The sequence below is a fragment of the Nothobranchius furzeri genome, chromosome 6 (genome assembly GCF_043380555.1).
Source record: "Nothobranchius furzeri strain GRZ-AD chromosome 6, NfurGRZ-RIMD1, whole genome shotgun sequence".
Lineage (NCBI taxonomy): Eukaryota > Metazoa > Chordata > Actinopteri > Cyprinodontiformes > Nothobranchiidae > Nothobranchius > Nothobranchius furzeri.
This window is the reverse complement of record NC_091746.1, coordinates 69,515,121-69,539,169: the sequence shown is the minus strand read 5'-3', so window position 1 is coordinate 69,539,169 and position 24,049 is coordinate 69,515,121. Positions and strand designations below refer to the sequence as shown.

General features: G+C 44.3%; 2 protein-coding genes across 2 annotated transcripts in view; one reads left to right on the top strand and one right to left on the bottom strand.

Annotated features, from left to right (window-relative positions):
- The window catches only part of prpf4 (pre-mRNA splicing tri-snRNP complex factor PRPF4), a 29,660-nt gene extending 27,129 nt beyond the window's left edge, over positions 1–2,531 (top strand). Inside the window, exons 9-15 of the mRNA XM_015943266.3 lie at positions 225–348; positions 436–525; positions 1,101–1,223; positions 1,313–1,420; positions 1,904–2,022; positions 2,112–2,218; positions 2,370–2,531. Coding sequence (XP_015798752.1) covers positions 225–348; positions 436–525; positions 1,101–1,223; positions 1,313–1,420; positions 1,904–2,022; positions 2,112–2,218; positions 2,370–2,456 — 758 coding nt within the window. The 3' untranslated portion in view covers positions 2,457–2,531. The remainder of the gene's footprint in view (positions 1–224; positions 349–435; positions 526–1,100; positions 1,224–1,312; positions 1,421–1,903; positions 2,023–2,111; positions 2,219–2,369) is intronic.
- A 4,003-nt stretch (positions 2,532–6,534) lies between these two features.
- Positions 6,535–22,687, bottom strand: LOC107374960 (hippocampus abundant transcript 1 protein). Its single transcript, XM_015943265.3, has 12 exons — positions 22,431–22,687; positions 13,721–13,819; positions 13,570–13,632; positions 13,369–13,496; positions 12,532–12,646; positions 12,229–12,447; positions 11,892–12,005; positions 10,141–10,212; positions 9,955–10,067; positions 9,641–9,738; positions 9,385–9,548; positions 6,535–7,033 (listed from the first exon to the last, which is right to left on the bottom strand). The coding sequence occupies exons 1-12, from the start codon at positions 22,503–22,505 to the stop codon at positions 6,761–6,763; spliced, it is 1,533 nt and encodes a 510-aa protein (XP_015798751.1). The 5' UTR covers positions 22,506–22,687; the 3' UTR covers positions 6,535–6,760.
- Between the last annotated feature and the right edge of the window lie 1,362 nt (positions 22,688–24,049).

Sequence of the window (24,049 nt, the reverse complement as noted above, 5' to 3'; positions counted from 1 at the left end):
TTTCAATATTTATCAAACAAATGTTGTACTGAGTAAGAATCATTTTAGAGTGTAGACAGTGTACACGTGCTTATTGTTTATTTAACTAACTGTTGTGTACGTTCTTTCACCTTTTCATCAAACCAAACTTTCAAATTTTTAAAAAAAAGCATTTAACGTTTTATGTCTCATTTCACCAACATGTAAATGACACTGTACTAAAGCTCTGCCCTCATTGGCTAAAGGACACAGCACAAATGTGGGTGCCATCATTTTCCGGCCACAGGCTGGTGTGCTTCTGGATAAATCCGAGGTGAGTTTGGCTTCGTGTGCTGCTGATGGGACAGTAAAGCTGTGGAACCTGGAGAGGTGAGGAGGATGGAGGGAAAGATTGTGGCCCATTTTATTTGTTTGGCGGCCATTTGAAATGACCGGTCATTTCTGTGGTTGTCGTAGCGACGAGCCGGTGGCAGACATTGAGGGCCACAGTGACCGAGTGTCACGAGTTTCCTGGCATCCTTCTGGAAGATTCCTGGGAACAACTTGGTAAACTGGATCCTAATCAGACTTGGTTCTGGTACTTTGAGTAATCTAAGTACCAGTTAGGGTTGCGGGGATTAACCGGTTAGACTATTAACCCCGGTCAACCCCCTGTAAAGATGTCTCCAACCCGCCTGAAAAACCAAAAAGACGAGTGGGACCCGCATGGACAAAGACGAAATTGAAACTGAACGCAGCAGAAGCAGAACCAGTGATGGCGCCATTCCCATCTAGGAAGTGGTTGAAGTCTCCCGTGTGGGAATATATCTAATATACCTGAAAATATCCCACACAGCAGACTTCAACCGCTTCCTAGATAGAAATGGGAGTAGTCCCGATTGTTATCACTGGTTCTTCTGCTGCTGCTGCGTGCATGCGTTCAGTTTCACTCTTGTCTTTGTCCATGCGGGTCCCACTAACCCTAACCCTTTTATAGACGGTGTTGGAGATGTCTTTCCGGGGGGGGGGTTAACGGGGGTTAATAGTCAAACCGGTTAATCCCTGCAACCCTAGTATTGTTACAATTAGTTACTCTGTGTACACAGTCTTTGCTCTGTAGTAACTGTGTACTTTGTGTATAGTTATGACAACTCATGGCGTCTGTGGGACCTCGAGGTTCAAGAGGAGATCCTTCATCAAGAGGGTCACAGTACAGGTGTTCATGACATCAGCTTCCATCCTGATGGCTCGTTGGCCGCTACAGGGTGAGTTTTACTGTTAGCATGTTACAGTTGGTCTAGTCTGGTTTTTCAGAGATCTCATCATTTGTTCTTTCTGGTTCTCATCAAATCAGAGGACTGGATGCTTTTGGCAGAGTGTGGGACTTACGAACAGGGCGCTGTGTTGTTTTCCTGGAGGGACACCTCAAGGAGATCTACAGCCTCCACTTCAACCCAAATGGGTCAGCCTTTCACGCAGCAGCAAGTACAGTGATCCCTCGTTTATCGCGGTAGATGCGTTCCAGACCTGGCCGCGATAGGTGAAAATCCGCGAAGTAGGGACACCATATTTACAGTACAGTACTATATTGAATTATCGTATGATCACATTCTCTTTTTTGTGGGTAAAACTTGGCTTTTTTATAGTTTTATTACAAAAAGTGCATTTTATGATGAAATTGATGAAAAAAAAACAGGAATTTCTTGATATTTCGCATAGAAAAATACTGCGAATCGGCGAAAAATACCGCAAATCGGCGAATTTCCCCTTGAATAAGGCTCCGAAGAAAAAATCTGCGAAGTCGTGAATCCGCGATAAACGAACCGCGAAGTAGCGAGGGATCACTGTAGAAAAGAACCAAATAGAAATGAGCAAGGAGGTCCATCTATTATATTCTCAGAGAGACACTGGCACTATTCTAACTTTATATTGTTTCATTTCATAGTCATCATCTGGCCACAGGAAGTGGTGATAATACCTGTAAGGTTTGGGAGCTGCGTAACAGAAAATGTTTGTACACAGTACCTGCTCACCAGAATCTGCTGTCAACCGTGCGGTTCCAACGTAATAAACACTTCGCTTATTTCAGATTTTACGTCTTTGTTTTCTGCTTGACCTCACTTCTCGTGTGTCTGATCTCATTTTCCGGATAGCCACCGATGGTCACTTCCTGTTGACGGGATCATATGACAACACAGCAAAAGTGTGGAGTCACCCAGGCTGGATGCCCCTGAAGACACTTGCTGGACATGAGGGAAAGGTACAAGGACTCAATTCAAGTTCATTTATATGGCGCCAAATCACGACGAGTCGTCTCAAGGCTCTTCACGCAGCACTCTGATTGGTCTGTGGCAATGTGGTGCTCTGACTAATGCATCTGACTATTTCGGCTCTGCTATTTCTGTTTTCAGGTGATGGGCATTGACGTGTCGCCTGATGGTAAACTGATTGCAACCTGCTCCTATGATCGAACCTTTAAACTCTGGCTGTCAGAGTGATGTTATCAGTGATGTCATCTAAATGAACAACTGCTTTTTTTTAGTTTGATACTTTAAATAAAAGTTTTGACCAAGGCTGTTGATTTTGTTTGCTGGCTGACTTAAAATGGGTGGTTTCCAAACATGTACAGAAGCACAGGCTCTTGCAGTTCAAGAGTCGTGGATGTGGTTCTTTCCAACAAAGAACCCAGGAAGGGTTCGGGTTTTCCGTCAGCAGAGGGCGACCTTTGAAAGAAAAAACAGTCTTTTTTTTATAGCGCCTTTCAAAATAAAAATCACAAGGTGCTTCACAAAAACAAAAAAAAATTCAAATGTAGAAAAGATTTCTAACAATTATTCAAAAATATGTTAAAATGGCTAAAAAGAAAAATTGTGTTTTAATAAATTTCATTAATTTCATTTTTAAAGCACCTTCGATTACCTCAGCAGACGCCCAAGGTGCTGAACACAAACAAACATTTGACAAAAATAAAACTGACAGCAAAGTGGCGCCTCACCAAAAAATGATTTCACCAGCTGCCACTGCTTCTAATCCTCATGTCGAGGGATTCTTGTTTTTCTTCACTCCGTTATAAAATAATCTTTTATATCGTACCTCTCAAGATTAAAACCATGAGGCACTTACACATGAAGTCGTCGTCGTCGTCGTCTTCCTCCGCTTATCCGGGTCCAGGTCGCGGGGGCAGCATCCCAACTAGGGAGCTCCAGGCCGTCCTCTCCCCGGCCTTGTCCACCAGCTCCTCCGGCAGGACCCCAAGGCATTCCCGGACCAGATTGGAGATGTAACTTCTCCAACGTGTCCTGGGTCGACCCGGGGGCCTTCTGCCGGCAGGACATGCCCGAAACACCTCCCCGGGGAGGCGTCCAGGAGGCATCCTGACCAGATGCCCAAACCACCTCAACTGGCTCCCTTCGATCCGGAGGAGCAGCGGTTCTACTCCGAGTCCCTCCCGAATGTCCGAGCTCCTCACCCTATCTCTAAGGCTGAGCCCGGCCACCCTACGGAGGAAACTCATTTCGGCCGCTTGTATCCGCGATCTCGTTCTTTCGGTCATTACCCAAAGCTCATGACCATAGGTGAGGATTGGGACGTAGATCGACCGGTAAATCGAGAGCCTGGCTTTCTGGCTCAGCTCCCTCTTCCCCACGACAGATCGGCTCAGCGTCCGCATCACTGCAGACGCCGAACCAATCCGCCTGTCGATCTCCCGATCCCTCCTACCCTCACTCGTGAACAAGACCCCGAGATACTTAAACTCCTCCACTTGAGGTAGGACCTCTCCCCCGACCCGGAGGTGGCAAGCCACCCTTTTCCGGTCGAGAACCATGGTCTCAGATTTGGAGGTGCACATGAAGTAAAGAGCAAAAACAAAGAAATTTCAAAATGTCTAAAAAATAACATAAATAATGGGAAACACAAAAACTGATCAAAAAACACGAGGAAACAGAAAGTTTACAAGAAAAGGCAATCAGTAGATCCTGGGAAAGGTAGAATCAGCAAGTAGGCAGAGCGGGTTGCCCAGTAATCACAAGGTTGCAGGTTTGATCCCAGCTCCCACCAGAGAATGCTGCTGTTGTGCCCTTGGGTAAGACACTTAACCCACCTTACCTGTTGGTGGTGGTCTGAGGGACCAGTAGCACCGGTGCTCGGCAGCCTTGTCTGTCAGTGTTCCCCAGGGCAGTTGTGGCTACACTGTAGCTCATCACCACCAGCGTGTGAATGGATGATTGTTGTGAAGCACCTTGGGAGGTTGTAGAACCCTAGAAGACACTACAAATACAGGCCGTTTAACATAAATGGTGGTTTGTGGTTAGAGGCAGACGTGCTCTAGCACAGGGACGACTGTTAAATAAATGTGAAGAACAAAAAGCAGCATCAGGAAATAACAGTGGTTGTAATATTTAATACCTAATACTTAAATGGCTGGTACACCACCAGACAAGACAAAACTGAACCCCATATACATCTCGTTTCTAGACATCCACACCATGTACAGCATTTACAAAGTTCGTCCAGTCTTACTGCTGCCAAGCCTGGCTGGAAACACTGAATATTTACATGAAAACAACAGAAAACTTACTGCTCCAAAGAAAATGTCCAAATAATTGAATGAATAAACTGATTTCGAAAAAAAATTGACATCATTCACATCTGGGTCCTACGTGTGTTTTCCATTCTGAGGTGACCTTTTTCAGACCTCTTCCCCGGAGGTCCAGCTGTGATTGGCGAGTAGAATCAGCCAGCGTGAGCTTCCCGCATGTGCGATTCAATTTCATTCCGGCTGCTGTCGAGTAAACATCTCAGGTGTAGCATGACGCCCCTGCTCTAGCGCGGCGGCAGACAGTGGGAAGGAGAGGAGAGCTGTGTGTCCCTCACTCCGTCCTCTGCTGCGAAGGCGGTTATGAGGACACGCACAAATGAAAAAAATAATGTAGCGCAGTCTCCAAAAACAACACAGCTCACGCTCGGCTTTGTTTATCTCCGCGCGTGTCTTTAATGTTGCCCACGTGCGTGGAGATTTCCACGTTCCTGAGAAGTCCTTGGGAACCATCCGTGAATAAAAACGGACTGCTCTGACCAAACTGAGCCGGATGTTAAAGTGACTTTATATTAAATACAAACCATCCGATAATTCAAAGTGCATTTACATATAAGACTCAGGAGGCAACCATTTACACTCGGTGGCAGTTAAAGACCAGTACACTTTCAAGTTTGAGTTAATTCACAGAAAATTGACTGCTGTCAGGAAAAAACCTCAGAAAACACCAACAAGCAAACACATTAAAAAAGAACGCAGTCTGTGTTTGAGATGAAAAATTAAAAGTGAATGCGGACATGCAGACTGAGGTGAGAGGACTTTCCACTGCTAGCAGCACTCTGATAAAGTGACTTTTATTTAAAAAGAGGGAGAAATTAAAGCAAAGAGGTAGAGCACCTTCAAGTGGTGAAGCCAAAAACATCTAATCCAGGTCTCAGGTAGGATTTTTTTCCCTAAATCATCTGGAAGTCTGTTTTTTTGTTTTTAATGAGTTTGAGTCAAAGCTTCTGTCTGGAGTTAGAGCATGATATAATCACCAAATTCAAACACCGACAGCTGCTATCCAGCATGTTTTAGTTGTTTCCCTACTCCAACACACCTGATTACCGACAGCTGCTATCCAGCATGTTTTAGTTGTTTCCCTACTCCAACACACCTGATTACCGACAGCTGCTATCCAGCATGTTTTAGTTGTTTCCCTACTCCAACACACCTGATTACCGACAGCTGCTATCCAGCATGTTTTAGTTGTTTCCCTACTCCAACACACCTGATTACCGACAGCTGCTATCCAGCATGTTTTAGTTGTTTCCCTACTCCAACACACCTGATTACCGACCGCTGCTATCCAGCATGTTTTAGTTGTTTCCCTACTCCAACACACCTGATTACCGACCGCTGCTATCCAGCATGTTTTAGTTGTTTCCCTACTCCAACACACCTGATTACCGACAGCTGCTATCCAGCATGTTTTAGTTGTTTCCCTACTCCAACACACCTGATTACCGACAGCTGCTATCCAGCATGTTTTAGTTGTTTCCCTACTCCAACACACCTGATTACCGACAGCTGCTATCCAGCATGTTTTAGTTGTTTCCCTACTCCAACACACCTGATTACCGACAGCTGCTATCCAGCATGTTTTAGTTGTTTCCCTACTCCAACACACCTGATTCCTGGATGAATCACCCGTTCTGCAGCAGCATGTAAATCAAACCAGGTGTGTTTAAGCAGTTAAACAACTAAAACCTGCTGGATAGCAGCTCTAAAGGACCAGGACTGCCCACCCTTAGGTTAGATGGTGTTCGTTTGGATCAGAAGAAAAATCTCAAATACACGCAGAAGTTGGGGCTGCCTTATTTGTTGGATTTTACAAAAACCAAATGAAACGGCTTCAAAATGAAAAAGTGGAACAAAACATGTTCATCACAAGAACCTAAAAGTGTCCCGTAAAACTTCTAAAGTACTTTCATTATTGGGACATCCCGAAAACCCAGATTTAAACCACACAGAAACACAGTTGGTCCCCGACTTGTGAATAAAATAATGGAGTCCATTTCAGTTGGCTCCGCAGTCCTTCAGTCCAATCACGTCATTACATCACAGCCCCTTTCCTTAAGGTCACATGATAACGTTGACTCTGATTGTAGCTGAATTAAGATGTCAGCCCCACACTGAGTACAAAACGGGTCCAAAAGTACATCTAGTCCCACCGTAGGGCCAAAAGAGTTCCACTTCTCTTTGGAACAAAACACCACACATCCTTCAGACGATGCTGTCGTGCAGCAGTGGCTCAAAGTCTTCGTCACTGGCGGTGGGTGGAGTCTCCTCATCGCTGCCGGGAAGCGGCGTGTTGATGTGGACGCCGGCCAACGAGGACATTGACTGCTTGCTGTCTGGGTGGGGCTTATCGCTCACCGACAGCTCCGAGGCTGAGGAGGAGCAGGACGTTTTCTCAGGGATGAAGAGAGCCACGAGGAAAGCGATGACCACGGTGCACGCTCCGAGCAGGAAGGGCGGCCCCGGGATAAGCGCTTGCTGGAATGGGACCAAAAAAAAAAAAAAAAGACAAACTGGGTTTTTTATCTTTTTATCTGTAAATTAACAGGCAGAGTTACGAAGAGGTGAAACATTCACGGTCTAAAGGTGCAGAGATGAAGGGAATAATAACGTCAAGTCTATTTGATTAGAAGTGGTGCAGCTCATCAAAAGAGGTCAAAGGTCAAACACAGACCCACTGAATCCTAGAGTTAGATGATTTACTGTAAGGATTTAAACTCTAGGGCCTGAACCCTCGCACTTAAATTCTGTACATCCTGTCTTAGGTTGGACAGCTCACGCTTCATTTCAGTGAGACAATCAGTCATTTGTCTCAGTTTGTAGCCATCCTGAAAAACTGACGCTTTTTGACGCTGACCAGTGACATCACTCACTGCCAAAGCAGTCTCGAAATGCTGACGTCTTTGCAAAGTTCTGATTTTGAATGGAGAAACAACAGTTGAAAGGGCTGGGACATCCTGGTCAATTTCCCCATCCCAGAAATTACCCTGGAGTTAGAAACAGGGCTATTGTCTGCTGCCAGACTCCCTTTCTTTTTGGCCCACCTTTGTTGCCCGGCAACAGACAACAACTTCCAGGGTCAGACCTGCTGCTCTAACTCTACCACAGATTGAGGAAATCACCAGGATTTGCATTTCTTCCTCCATAAGAGAGCTTCTTTCAGACAGTTGAGGAGAGCTGTTTGTGCGGTAGCAGCCTCTCCTTCGTGCTGGTCAGTTTGTTGGCCTGTTGGGGTTGTTTACAACAGCTGTTTCAGCAGATGTCCTAGTGAAGCGTCACCAGCTGCCCAGGGCATAGAACTGGACTTAGTTTCCGTTTGTCAAAATCTTTCAATTCCAGCCGTGAAAATTCAAAAACCTTTTTCATCTGAGGTTTTAATACTTCAAAGGAATTTAGCCTCTGGCCGATATCTTAAAAATATCGCCTCGAGTTTGGTTTAACCACCCACTTTTGAATTAGTACCTTTTGAGGTTCTTATTTAGGTTTTTAAGAACCCAGTAATCTTTGCCCAGTTTTAGTGGGGCGTCTTTAGTTATTTGATTATTGAAAACTCTAGTTATTTGTACTTTTGCTTAATTTCCCACAGGCCATATTAGTTTTGCTTGTTAGTATTCCTGACCTGCATGGCTCACTCCGCCCCGGCTGCGTTCGTTCGAGCCGGGTCCTGCCAGCCGAGGGGCGTTTCTGCTTGGGCTACAAAAACACTTAGTGTGGGTTACTGTAGTTTCTCACCAACCAATCAGAATGGGCATCAGAATATGTAATTTTCCCTTCTAGACATTTGTCAAAATAAAAGTCTACACTAATTGATTGTGTCACAGCGCCTAGGCAAAAGAAAAGCTGCCACATCTACAGAACACATTTTTTGTAGATTTTTTAAAAGATATTGTAATGACTCCAACTTTTTCTTTCTGTTTCGGATCTGTTTTGTAGTTTTATAAGCTGATAATTAAACTGAAGCAAACATCTTTACTGTGAACTAAATTTACTGTGTATCTTCATTCCTTTTGCCGTCCTTTTTCATTTGATTTTTCCTACTGGGAAGCTAGAATTTCCAAGGAGAAAGCGAACGCACCATTAGCTGATAACAATGGTGGCAATGGAAGCTAACATATCAAGCTCACGTTATCTTAAACAGTTTATTTATTTAGCTGCTGGAGCAGATTAAAACGATGATGCCTCACACTTAGATCATTGTCGCTGGTTTCATCTTCACTCAATCACCCGTCGCATTTAGTAAAGTGAAGCCAAACTTTAGAGCGCGTTCATGTTCTTCTAGTCGGAAATTCGGAGTTCTGAGGAGAAAGCGAACGCACCATTAGCGAAACGGAAGCCAACATATCAAGCTAACGTTATCTTAAACATTTTATTTACCTACCGGCGCAGATTAAGATGAGGATGTCTCACTTAAATCGTTGTCGCTGGTTTCATCATCACCCAGTTACCCGTCACATTTAGTGAAGTGGACCCAAGCTTTAGCGTGCGCTCTTTCTACCATGCTGCTCTGTTTACGACTCGCTCGCAGCGACCGACGACATAACGCTCTTGCGCATGCGCAGCTGTCTAGGCAAGTTCTCGTTATGAAGGACGGGTACCGAAACGAGGCACCGTTTCAAATGACGTGAATTGGTGCTCAGTCGGTACTATGGAATTCGGTCGGTACCTTAAAAAGTACTGAATTCGGTACCCATCGCTAACCACGCCACACAGATTATACCTGAATTCTAAGGGCTCTACCTCTGTAACAGGATTAGTGCTTTCCTACTCAACACCGTTTGTGTCTGCTGTCTTCTGCTGGAGAGTCTAAGTACTGCAGGTGGAGAATGTACCTCAGTAGGACTGTGCAGAGGCAGTGGGTCAATGTTGTATTCGCCCTGGATGGGGTCCATGGTGTTCAGCTCTACATTGAAGAGGAAGAAGATGAACCCATACAGCGCCGGGCCCAGACCATTGCACAGCCCTCGGATCCCGGTGATCATTCCTTGAACGACGCCTGCAGAGGAGACGGGATTTGGAACAAAAACCCAGAACATCGCATCGTGATTTTATCCATAAAAAATCTGAGTCGATGGGAGGATCTGTCACCTTGTTTATCAGGATCAGCTGACTGGGATACCAGAGCAGAAACAGCAGGGAAGGTGATGGAGGACACTGCTGCAACAGCTCCAGCCGCCCACATCATCCTGGTAACAAGGGAGGAGGAGCCTTTCAGCTTCCTTTTTAAGTTTCTAAACCTTTGTTTCATTCTGAGTCAAAACATTCAAAAAATGTATAATAAAAATAAATCAAAAATTTGTTTTCATAATTGAATCCTTGTAGCTGTGAGCCATAAAAGGCCAGATTCCCTGAAAACCCAGCTTCTGAACAGGAATCTGAAGTTGGAAGAGTTTTCTTCTCACCATGGTTCTGATCCAAAGCCATACCAGGCCAGCTGAAGGATCTGGAAGCCCAATCCCAGGAGAACCGTGTTCTTGTTTCCCAGATATCTCATCAGCAGAGTGAGGAACAGAGTCTGAGAGAAAAAACACCTCAGGTAAGTAAGGTGACTTCATTTGTTTAAATGGAGAGTTGACGATCTGTGTTACCTGGGCTACTATAGACAGAATTCCCACTACTCCTATAAAAACAGCGATGGTCGTGGAGGAGAAGTTTACCACCTAAAGGTGAGAGAAAAAGTTTCAGATCCAGTTAAAGTTAAAGTTCACCAGTAAAGTAACGCAATGAGCAACACCTCCAAAGCTGAGACGCATCAGCTCATTGGTTTGGGGGATTATTAGGGCTGAAACGATTCCTCGAGTACAAAAAACCTCGAGTCAAATTCTCTGCCTCGAGGTTTCGTTTAATTCATGTTTAATTAATACATGGCATTGCAGTCGCCCGGGGTCGTGTTTCACCCGGACCAAAATAAGCGACGCACATACACACTGGACTGAATGCACACGCGAGTAGCGAATGTAACTCTCTTAAGCCATGGCGGACAACGTGGACCCCGGTGCCGGTGGAGTGCGAAAAAGACAGGAAATGTCAAAGGTGTGGGACCATTTTTCACGTCATAAGGCACAAAACGTAGTCCAGTGTAAATACTGTAAAATGGATTTAGCCTACCACAACACCACATCCTCCATGCTGCAGCACCTGACCAGGAAACATCCACATGTAAATGTCCCTTCTGCAAGCGGACTCGGAGGTCCGCTATATGTTCTGCGGACGCTCTGTGACTTTTTCGTTTGTAGCACTCAGTTTCAGCTCACACCGTCGTCTGGTAGCAACACGTCGGACCTTAAAATGTGCTAAAAATAGCAGTTTTTACACAACACGTCAGACTTTTTATTGTGTTGTTATTGACGTCTGTTGTCCCTCGGGGTCGCTGCAGGAGGACACGGGTATTTACGAGGAAAACGAAAGAAAGTAAATAAATGTTTTGTGATCAGTATAACTTGACATGACCACTGCAAACATGCTTTCTCGACAATCCTTGTTAGTGTGAGAAAAACAAGAGTAGAAATTAAAACAGACGTGTGTTAATAGGGAAATTATTTCCTGCTATTTCAGCTGTTAACTTTATTTTTCTCTAAGTGTTTTTCTCCCCAGAAGAAGCTACAACCATGTTCTGCTGAGCTGTGGTGGCCTCATGGAGGGGGCCATCGTCTAGCACACTGCTGCTAACCACTTAAACATTCTCCCTTTCCTGATAATAACTTTTTACTCTCTTTGACACTGAATGTGCTACTACTAGTTTACCCGTTTAATTATAGATTCACTAGAATAAATACAATGAAGTTTATCTCTCACCAAATAGAATATTTACCAAGAAATCACAATGTAACCTGTGTGTGTGTGTGTGTGTGTGTGTGTGTGTGTGTGTGTGTGTGTGTGTGTGTGTGTGTGTGTGTGTGTGTGTGTGTGTGTGTGTGTGTGTGTGTGTGTGTGTGTGTGTGTGTGTGTGTGTGTGTGTGTGTGTGTGTCTTCTCCATCCCCAGTGAGTCGTGGAGGATGGCTGCTTATACTGAGCCAGGATTCTCTGGAGGTTTCTTCTTGTTAAAAGGGAGTTTTCCTCTCCACAGTCGCTGCATGCTTGCTTGGTATGAGGATTGCTGTATAGTCACTGACACTAGTCAGTGACTTGATGCAATTTGCTGGGTTCCTTATATAGGAAACATTATTTCTGATTGGCTTAATGAACTGTGAATTGGAATGTTTATTATGTGAAGTGCCTTGAGACGACTCTTGTCGTGATTTGGCGCTATATAAATAAAATTTAATTTAATTTAATTGAACTATAAAACAAGACAGTATTTGTTCTGTGGGACCCCAGTGGGACCATGCTGGGTCTCACCTGTCTCAGGTAGAGGAAGAAGCTGGAGTACTGTCCGGCCTCCGGCAGGTAGGACAGGAAGACGGTGATACAAATCAGTAGGACGGTGGAGTCCTGACCCACCTTCCTCAGAGACTGGATGAGACAGGAAGTAAAGAACCAGCGGCATCAGAACATCAGAGGGTCGTAGTTAAAAACCGCCGAGTCATTTCTGTGGTTATAAACTGTAGTTGTACAGCTGAGTTTCCCACTCAGGGCCAATAAGGACCTATGATCAGAGACGAGACTCAGACCACGTCACGCAGCTTGTTACCTAACCAGCTAATTAAGAAGGCACTGAAAACGACGGGGTACTGACAGCAAATGGGTCGGCCTGCTCCCAAGAGATGGGTGTCCCCCATGTATTCAGCCTCATCTTTTCTGGCAGAGATTCGGGAACGGCCAGCAGGATGAAGCAGATGTCAGCCAGGGCAATAAGTGTGGCTAAGAGAACCACCAGGTTGTCTCCGTACCAGGCCGACAGGTACGCTCCGATGGCGGGACTCGTCACCAGGCTGGCAGCAAAGGTGGCTGACACCTGGGGAAAAGGAGGTCAGAGGGCAGGGAAGGGTGAGGTCCACACAAAGTTTTACACTAAGAACAATAATACATCTGTCCTTACCAAACCATACGCCGTACTTCGCTCTCTCTCATCCGTCACATCTGCAACGTAGGCAAAGATAACGGAGAAAGTGACGGAAAACGCTCCGGACATGGAGATCATGGCAAAGTACCACCTGGATGAGCAAGCATGGAAAATCAGTTAAAAATCAGCTGAACAAAACACACAGCCTTTTCAGGTATATCCTTACTATTATCTGGTTTCTGGTTAGGCCCCTGACCGCTTCTTAAAAAACCGAGTCTCGACCCCTCTCTCCATAGCAGCTTCAGACCCATCTCTAAACTTCCGTTCATCTCCAAGATCTTGGAAAAGGTTGTGGCTAAACAACTCACAGCTGCTCTTGATGAACATAACATCTATGATAGCTTCCAGTCAGGTTCTCGTAGAGCTCATTCTACTGAAACAGCTCTTCTTAGGGTCTCTAATGACCTTCTGACTCACAGTGATGCAGGGGACTGTTCTGTTCTGGTCCTGCTGGACCTGACTGCAGCCTTTGACACTGTTGACCATCACCTGCTACTGGAGAGGCTGAGAGACTGGGTAGGCCTATCAGGATCTGCTCTGGAGTGGTCTGGTGGTCAGAGGGGCCGACGGCACCAAATGGCAGCCTCGCCTCTGTCAGACCTCCCCAGAGCAGCTGTGGCTACATTGATCCTGATCTCACGATTTAACTAGTACAGAAATTAGTTTCCACACAGGTCCGGCTGATTTGGAGAACTATTTTGTTCTCCGTATATCATCCTGAAAGTATGAGATCATGTTTATGAATTGCTCTCCAACTGCAGCTTTTGTTCAGTCATCACAATCAACGAAGCAACAGAAAAGGTGGAGTCCTACCAGGGGCTGAGCCTCATGAGTGGGATCGGAGCACAGGTGAAGAAGACTGTGATCAGCAGGAAGGACCGTCGGCCCCAAACGTCTGACAGCGCTCCGATCAGAGGAGCAGACATGAAGGACAGCAGACCCTGAAACAGGAACACAAATGTTCTGCCTTTTTTGACTCCGTTGGTTCAGAAAAGTCACAGTTAGAATTCTCACCTTCACACCCTGGATGAGTCCGTTCATCAGGAACGTGTGCTGAGGAAATGTTTCATGTAAAACCTACAAGGAAACACAAATAAAACTAATTCCTCAGAAATGATGAAGATGAACAGGTTAGTGAAGATCTTGTCCATGCTGGTAGACCTACAGTGAGCATCGGAGTGGTGAGTAGACCCCAGGCAAAGAACTCCAGGAAGATGACCACCACTGCATGGTACACACTGGGTCTGCCAATGCCCTGCTGGGGCTGAAGACATAAAACAAGATGCAAGTTTTATTTAAGAGCTGAGAACATTCAAGAGGAACTCTATTTGTCTCAAGCATAACATTTCTACATAACATCTGAATGACCTAGAGGCAGAACCTCACTAATCATCTGCCACCAGTTTTACATTTGTCTCGAAATGCCTGTGAAGGTACTTGGATCACCAACTCCTCAACTTTGTGAAGGCATCTGGAACATTCTGAGTTTAGTTTTCCTGAATCCTGGAAGGTTCAGAAAACAAATCCAACTGGATTTTTTTATTTTGTTGAAGATGCTTTATTTCTCAGAAAGGTTTAAGCTGAAGTTAGAGCATGGACGTAATTTGGGGGGGGGGGGGGGGGGGGGGGGGGGTACATGTCCCCCCCACTTTTTCCAAAGTCAAGTTTTGACCCCTGTACTTTTTACCATCCAAAAAACAATATTACACTATATTAAATTGACACTGGTTGAGCTCTAGGACCAAGCGGAAAGCAACCGTTTGTGTTGAAGCCTGTAAAGATAACCCCCCCCCCCCGTGTCCCCCCCCACTTCTAAAGTGAAAATTACATCCATGAGTTAGAGCTTCTTTAAAGCTGCAAATGGAGCTTGTTATTGATTCACGTTTCAAGAATCGATTTGACTCCGATTCTTAAGAATTAGAATCAGTTATTGCGATTTGATTTGATCTGATCCAATCTGACAAATTAATGAAATATTGGATGTTTAAAAAGGCCCAATCCTTCTCTCACAAACATGCTGTCAGGCAGAATTAGCAAACAGGTCCAGGTCGGCCACCAGAGAAGTAACAAGTGTCACAACTGCATCCGTGGACTGCTATGGGAACACAAACCTAGTTATCCAAATAACACATTAAATTCATCCAACGGCTGTAGCTGCACACACACACACTTGTGTTTCGATATTTATATTGACCTCACTTATTGTTAAGTAAAGCCCAAATAGAGACTGGCCTAAACTTGCTTGTGTCTGGAGAGAACAAACATGACTGGAGTCTGGATGCAGTGAGAACATACAGGTGCTGGCCAGTAAATTAGAATATCATCAAAAGGTTGAAAATATTTCAGTAATTCCATTCAAAACGTGAAACTTGTACATTATATTCATGCAATGCACACAGACCAATGTATTTCCGATGTTTATTACGTTTAATTTTGATATTTATAGGTGACAACCAATGAAAACATCAAATCTGGTATCTCAGAAAATTAGAATATTCTAAAGGCCAATGAAAAAATGTTTGTTTCTCTAATGTTGGCCAACTGAAAAGAATGAACATGAAAAGAATGTGCATGTATAGCACTCAATACTTAGTCGGGGCTCCTTTTGCCTCAATAACTGCAGTAATGCGGCGTGGCATGGACTCGATCAGTCTGTGGCACTGCTCAGGTGTTATGAGAGCCCAGGTTGCTCTGATAGTCGTCTTCAGCTCCTCTGCATTGTTGGGTCTAGCGTATTGCATCCTCCGCTTCACAATACCCCATAGATTTTCTATGGGGTTAAGGTCAGGCGAGTTTGCTGGCCAATCAAGGACAGGGATACCATGGTCCTTGAACCAGGTGCTGGTGGTTTTGGCACTGTGTGCAGGTGCCAAGTCCTGTTGAAAGGTGAAGTCTGCATCCCCATAAAGTTGGTCAGCAGCAGGAAGCATGAAGTGCTCTAAAACTTCCTGGTAGACGGCTGCATTGACCCTGGACCTCAGGAAACAGAGTGGGCCAACACCGGCAGATGACATGGCACCCCACACCATCACTGACGGTGGAAACTTTACACTGGACCTCATGCAACGTGGATTCTGTGCTTCTCCGCTCTTCCTCCAGACTCTGGGTCCTTGATTTCCAAAGGAAATGCAGAACTTGCTTTCATCAGAAAACATAACTTTGGACCACTCAGCATCAGTCCAGTCCTTTTTGTCCTTGGCCCAGGCGAGACGCTTCTTGCACTGTTTCATGTTCAAGAGTGGCTTGACACACGGAATGCGACACCTGAATCCCATGTCTTTCATGAGTCTCCTCGTGGTGGTTCTTGAAGCGCTGACTCCAGCTGCAGTCCACTCTTTGTGGATCTCCCCCACATTTTTGAATGGGTTTGTCGTCACAATTCTCTGCAGGGTGCGGTTATCCCTAGAGCTTGTACACTTTTTTCTACCACATTTTTTCCGTCCCTTCGCCTGTCTGTTAATGTGCTTGGACACAGAGCTCTGCGAACAGCCAGCTTCTTTAGCAATCACCTTTTGTGTCTTGCCCTCCTTGTGCAAGGTGTCAATGATTGTCTTTTGGACAGCTGTTAAGTCAGAAGTCTTCCCCATGATTGTGGTGCCTTCAAAACAAGACTGAGGGACCTTTTAAAGGCCTTTGCAGGTGTTTTGAGTAAATCAGCTGATTAGAGTGGCAGCAGGTGTCTTCTATATTCAGCCTTTTCAGAATATTCTAATTTTTTGAGATACCAAATTTGGAGTTTTCATTAGTTGTCACTTATGAATATCAAATTTAAATGTAATGAACATTGGAAATACATTGGTCTGTGTGCATTGCATGAATATAATGTACAAGTTTCACGTTTTGAATGGAATTACTGAAATATTTTCAACCTTTTGATGATATTCTAATTTACTGGCCAGCACCTGTACAATCAATCATTTATTGGTACAAGTGAAGCTTAAATAGGAGAGCACATGGCATGGTCACATGACAAACACACCTGTGAGGAATGAAGCATAATTGGGAGCACAGTCATCAGTCAATGAATCTGTTAACACCCCCACTTGCTCACACATTATTCACAATCAACAAAGCAAAAGCAAGCACAGGAACATCATGGAGACCAACTACCGTACATTGCATCTTTGCTTGGCTATTCCCCAAACAGAAACATGGAAAAGGTAAGTAGTTTCCCTTTTGCGCTGGTTTAGTCATATGGTCTGCTACCATCTGATCTGTTGGGCAATACTCCAAAAACACTTCACCATTGTTAACAGTTGATCTCACAAACTGGTATTTGATATCTATATGCTTACACCTCTGTCTTTGAACAGGACTCTTTGCTAGCATAATTGTGCCCTGGTTATCTACAAAGATAACAGGCAAATCACACAGATAACCATTTAGATGCTCAAGCAATTGAGTCAAATACAAACACTCTTGTATGGTGTTAGCCAGTGCAATGTACTCAGCCTCACATGTTGACAATGCAACAGTTGGCTGCTTTTTGGTCTTCCAAGAAATCAGAGGACCATTTCCACATAGGCTAATGCAATAACCAGATATACTTCGTCTGTCATTCGTATCACCAGCCCAGTCTGCATCACTGTAAGCTAACAAGCTTAACCCTTCACCACATTTCCAGCAACAGAGGATCTTGTCTTTTGTGCTTTTCAAATATTTCAGTACATGCTTTACAGTTGTCCATTGCTTTTCTGTTGGCTCACTAAAATACGGTGGCAATTTGCTAACATTATAACTCAGATCAGGTCTAGTGCATGTGGTCAGGTAGATGAAGCTTCCCACTGCCTCTCTGTATTTTCTGGGATCATTCAGTTTTTCATCACCATCTGTGTAATTCAATTTTGATTCACAAGGTGTGGACCTAGGTTTACGATCCTGCATGTCAAACCTTTGAAGCAGTTTGCCAACATAACTCTGCTGTGACATAGTCACACTTCCATCACACTGGTAAAAAGAGATACCTAGAAAATTCAGTCTTCCCAAATCTTTCACGTGGAACTCCTCAGCAAGCATTTCTTTGACAGTTTTTAAGGTTCTCTCATCACCAGCAGCAATAATCAAGTCATCCACCCATATCAATTTTACTACTTTTTCATGTTCTGTTTCTCTCTTGTAAACACATTGGTCTGCTGGATTCTGTACAAAGGTGTTTTCACACAGATAGTCATGTACCATTTTGTTCCAGTTTCAACCTGATTGCTTTAGTCCATACAATGAATTCTCAAGTTTGCACACAACCCAGGAGACATGGCCAAGGTAAGAAAGGCTGAAAGACGACCACCACTGAACAAGACACACAAGCTGAAACGTCAACACTGGGCCAATAAATATCTCAAGACTGATTTTTCTAAGGTTTTATGGACTGATGAAATGAGTCTTGATGGGCCAGATGGATGGGCCCGTGGCTGGATTGGTAAAGGGAAGAGAGCTCCAGTCCGACTCAGACACCAGCAAGGTGGAGGTGGAGTACTGGTTTGGGCTGGTATCATCAAAGATGAGCTTGTGGGGCCTTTTCGGGTTGAGGATGGAGTCAAGCTCAACTCCCAGTCCTACTGCCAGTTTCTGGAAGACACCTTCTTCAAGCAGTGGTACAGGAAGAAGTCTGCATCCTTCAAGGAAAACATGATTTTCATGCAGGACCATGCTCCATCACACGCGTCCAAGTACTCCACAGCGTGGCTGGCAAGAAAGGGTATAAAAGAAGAAAAACTAATGACATGGCCTCCTCGTTCACCTGATCTCAACCCCATTGAGGACCTGTGGTCCATCATTAAATGTGAGATTTACAAGGAGGGAAAACGGTACACCTCTCTGAACAGTGTCTGGGAGGCTGTGGTTGCTGTTGCACGCAATGTTGATGGTGAACAGATCAAAACACTGACAGAATCCATGGATGGCAGGCTTTTGAGTGTCCTTGCAAAGAAAGGTGGCTATATTGGTAGCTGATTTGTTTTTGAATGTCAGAAATGTATATTTGTGAATGTGGAGATGTTATAGTGGTTTCACTGGTAAAAATGAATAATTGAAATGGGTATATATTTTTTGTTGCCTAATAATTATGTACAGTAATAGTCACCTGCACACACAGATATCCCCCTAAAATAGCTAAAACTACAAACAAACTAAAAACGACTTCCAAAAACATTCAGCTTTGATATTAATGAGTTGTTTGGGTTCATTGAGAACATGGTTGTTGTTCAACAATAAAATTATTCCTCAAATACAACTTTCCTAATAATTCTGCACTCCCTGTAGTGGCCATCCAAGTATGTGAGCATTTAAACACTAATGATCTGTTTGAGGAATTTCAGTCTGGTTTTAGAGTATCACAGCACTGAAACTGCGTTAGTGAGAGTTACAAATGATATTCTCATGGCCTCAGATAAGAATCTTGTGTCTGTTCTAGTCTTGTTAGATCTCAGTGCTGCTTGTGACACAGTTGATCACAATGTTCTTTTAGAAAGACTTGAACATGTTGTAGGGATCAAAGGAACAGCGCTAGGCTGGTTTAAATCCTACCTGTCTGACAGATTTCATTTTGTAAATGTACATGACAAATCTTCTTCTTACTCCAGGGTTACTTGTGGAGTACCACAGGGTTCCGTGCTTGGACCAATTCTTTTTAATATATATATGCTCCCAATTGGTAAAATCATTAGACAGCATGGGATAAACTTCCACTGTTATGCTGACGATACTCAGTTATATCTATCCATTAACCCTGATGAACCTAATCGGTTGGGTAGATTACAGGCTTGACTTGAAGACATAAAAAATTGGATGACTCAAAATTTTTGCTTTTAAATCAAGACAAGACGGAAGTTCTCATCTTTGGACCTGAAATTCAGAAAAGGAAATTGCTTAGTCAATCACCTGACCTGAATGGCATTACATTAATCTCCGAGAACAAAGTAAGGAACCTTGGTGTTATCTTCGACCAGGACATGTCATTCAAATCCCAGGTTAATCAGGTTTGTAGGATTTCCTTTTTCCACCTTCGGAATATTGCTAAGATTAGATGCATCCTTTCCAGGAGTGATGCTGAAAAACTAGTTCATGCATTTATTACATCAAGACTGGATTACTGTAATTCATTACTCTCAGGAAGTCCACAGAATGTAGTTAAAAGTCTTCAGCTTGTCCAAAATGCTGCAGCCAGAGTTCTGATGAGAATTAAAAAGAGAGATCATATCTCTCCTGTCTTAGCTTCCCTACATTGGCTACCTGTTAAATTCAGAATAGATTTTAAGATCCTTCTTCTCTCATATAAAGCTCTTAATAATCAAGCTCCATCATACATCAGTGATCTGATAGTTCCATACGTTCCTAACAGAGCACTTTGCTCTCAGACTGCAGGTTTACTGGTGGTTCCCAGAATATCTAGAAATAGGACGGGAGGCAGATCTTTTAGTTATCAGGCTCCTCTCTTGTGGAACCAACTCCCAGCTTTAGTCCGTGAGGCAGACACCTTGTCTACATTTAAGACTAGGCTTTAAAACATGTTTATTTGATAGGGCCTATGGTTAAAATCTGATGTTAGCCCAGATCTGGACAAGTGGGGGAGTACAGGGAGGTGGAGTGTACAGTCAGTAAAGACGGCTCTCCCTTGCAGGGGCAGCAGTAGCTCAACAGGTTGAGTGGATTGTCCAGTAATCGGAAGGTTGCAGGTTCGATCCCGGCTCCGGACAGAGAATTCTGCTGTTGTGTCCTTGTGTTCCTGTATGAATGTGTGTGTGAATGGATGAATGATACACTGTAGTGTAAAGCGCTTTGGAGTCCTTACTCTGAGAGGTGCTATACAAGTGCAGGTCATTTATCATTTATCATTTATCATTTGCCCTGCCTCCAACATGTCTCCATCTAAAAAGGCTAGGTTATCCAGAGTTATCTCTGTAGTTATGCTGCTATAGGCTTAGACTGCTGGAGGGCACAATGACCACTTTCCACACTCTACTACTTTCTTCTACAATCTGCTCTTTAACTGTATTATTTCTTGCTATTTCAGCTGTTTTTACTTTTACTGATTGGCCTAATGACCTGATGAACTGTGTTGTAGGACTGAACGATCTCTCGTTTTTGGACTGAAATTGCGATTTCAAACAGCACGATCATATCGCACCTGCTGGCATGGTTCAAATGGTGCCTGCACTGCCCGCTCCCCCCAGCCATGGAACACACCTCATCAACATGCATCAACACTGTATTGGAGCTGGCAGAGGGAGACTAGGGGTCTTAGCACACCTCTGTTGTCACTTGGCTTCCTGAGGCTGATGGCTAGGAGGGGGAGCTGGCCATCTGGTTGGGGTCTGGGGTGGTGGGTTGCCTGCTAATCATCACCCAGCAGAAAGGGGCAAACTCTGGGAACCAGTGAGGGTTGTACCCTTGCAGAGCAGCAGTACAGGGACCAGAATTAATAGGGTGTGTATGGGGAGCATGAGTTGGTGTCTGGCGTGCATTTTTGTAAGTCTTGGATTGTATGTATGCATGTATGAGCATGAGGGAGGGAGTATGTCAGGTGGGGTCTTAGACTCCTCCCCTCTCCTGGGACTTCTTGAGCTACTACACATCTTCGCCTGACCTCCCCCTGCCACATTTGGTGTGGAGTGTAGTGCCTTGGTCTGCCTGAGTGTTCGCGGCTCTCAGGTCAGGGGGTTTAAGACTTTTGGAGTCTGTCTGATTGATCCCGGTGGCTGCCTGGTGGGATCTGAGTCCCTGGGCTCTGTTGGGTCCCCAACAGGGCCGGTCAACCCCGGGTCCCGGGCTCGGCTGGCTTGGGGTGGGACGCTGCGAGCGGGTTAGCAGCTGATTTGATATTTGCTCATCAGGTTGATGCAGTGATAGCTTGCTCTTGTTGTATTGTGTGTCCCTTTGTTTTATGTTTGTTTTTCTCTTTCTGCAGGTCTAGATGCAGACTCTTGTTCATCATTGTTTTTATTTTTGTTAGTGTGTGCCCCCCCCCCCCCCCCCCCCGCCCCCCAATGCATGCATCCCTCTCACAGAGCTGCCTGCAGCATAAACTAGGCTTTATAGCGAAGTTTTAGTGGGGAAAAACGTGCAGCCAGCCTGCCTTGGTGATGCTGGAAAACTGCACATTTTTTGTTATTTAATACATCTGAAAGCTGTTTCTACCTTCAGGTTTCCTTCTTGCATTTTTGGAGCAGAACAAGAACGTGTTTTTTAAAAAGCACCTCTAGATAAAAATCACATTTCTTCACAAGCAAATAAAAAAGATAATAATGGGAGAAAATATTAACAGCTTTAACTGTTTTATTGTACTGAGATATTAATTATGAATTAATTATATTATACCAGATGAGGTATAGATAAGAATTATTATTAGATATTAACGTGATGAATATTTACAGGTAAATATAAATGTGAATGATTTGCTACTAGATTGGATATTAGACACTAAACCATCATTTCACTCGGCAGGCTAGTGTTGTACCTTTGTTTCAAGAACATCGTGAACTGAAATCACTATTTCTGCTAGAAAAATCGCTTTTTGATCTTTTCCTAAAAGCGCCCAGCCCTGCTGGATGGTGGCTGTGTGAAGCTGGGCTGGATGGATGGGTTAGGGTTCGGACCAGCCATTTTGGACCAGCGGGCTCTGCTCGGCCGTGGTTCTTTAGCTGAACTCGTTTCTTTTTCTGCTTCATTTGTGGGACTGGACCCCAAATCTGTGGTTCTAAAAAAAACTTAAGCTTCGATAAATGAAACCTTTAAGGCACAAGGAACAGCTGAACCGCGTTACGTCACACTTGGTTAATCCAATGGGATGCATTTAACTGAAGGCTGGGATGCAGAAAACCATAAACCACAACTAATCTGACAGGTTTTGTATACGTATGTTTAAATGTTGGTCCACTTACCACCGCTCCGTCCTTCATCACGATCTTCTTGACCAGCACCACCCGGCCGGTGGCAACCGGAGGCTCCCCCGCCATCTCTTCACACCTGCCGCCAGTCAAGAAGCATCCCTGCCGCGTGGATATTCGCGGGTCCCCGGTTACTTCCAGCGTGTCTCTTTATTCAGCCTCGAAGAGACTGAACTGGTAATAACGGAAAACGAGACCGATAATTTCCGTCCTGCTCCCACAACAACCGACGTGCAGCAGTGCTCCGGCAAAGACCGAGTCCGCAGTACCGCCGGTGTTACGGCAGCAGCTTCCGGTTCTTATTTTCAAAACAAGAGCGTGAATTATACAAAGAGGAGGGGAGAATAAAAGAGAATAGAAGATACTTTATTGATCCCACCAGGGGGGACTTTTTACTGCTACAGCAGCACAGACACTTAAAGAAAAGGAAGAAGAAAAATAACAAGATTGCAGGTAAACACATAAGGAGCGTAAGCTAACCTTCAACCACTAAAAACAAATAATAAAAAGGAAACTTGTTTCCAGAACTATGCAGGACACTAGAAAGGACACAGACATACTATGTAAATCTGGTATTGAAAGAGTATTGAACACATACTGAGTATTGCATTGATGTTATTGTGTACCAGGATAATGCCAGTACCATTTAAACTGAGGAGTTCTACACACTTACTGCAGGGGGGATGAGTGACCTACGGTAGTGTTCTGTTTTACATGAGATGTCTGTCTGCCTCTGAGGGAGCTGTCCATGGTCTCCACAGTGGAATGCAGTGGGTGGGAAGGGTTTTTAAGATGGTGGTCATCTTCACGAACATCCTCCTTTCACACGTTTCAACTGAATCCAGTGGGCAGCCCAGAACCGAGCTAGCTTCGTGAAGTAGCTTGTCAAAAGCCTGCTTAGCTTCTGACCAAATCGCCAGACAACTTCAGGGTTAATTTCAAGATCCTGGTTCTGGTCTTTAGGGCCTTACATGGACAAGCACCGTCATACATTAGTGATCTTCTCAGTCCCCAGCAGGTCCCTGAGGTCCAGTGACCAAAGCCTACTGGTTGTGCAGCACCAGGTTAAAGGTCAAAGGTGACAGATAATTTGCTTCTGTGGCCCCCAGACTTTGGAACTCTCTCCCCCTGAGCCTGAGATCAGTGGACTCGGTGGTCTCCTTTAAACTCACCTGTTCAGGCTTTGGTGGGACCTTCATCACCACCCTCTCCTTGTTCTGCTCTTATTCTGCCATTTCCTTTTGTTTTTTTAATCACAATTTAATTGTTTTCTCAATTGTTAATTTTTATCTTGAGGGGCGCTTTATAAAGATGCTTTTCTTTCTTTCTGTTCAGACTCCTCCTGTCTTGCTCGGAGCTGCCTGCAGTCCAACAGACTACAGCAAAATGGATAACAGATCAAACAACATTAAGGGATTTTAATAGCAAATTTAAAAACACTTTGATATGATTTCGTCAAAATGATTTTGTAAATAATTTCTCTATTTTTATTTCATAACTTTTCTCATAGTAGCAGAGTAAATGAATGCAATACATTAAAACAATAGCCTACAGCAAGGAGCTTTAAACAAAATAGTGGGAAACAAAAATAATAGGATAATTTATTCAAAATG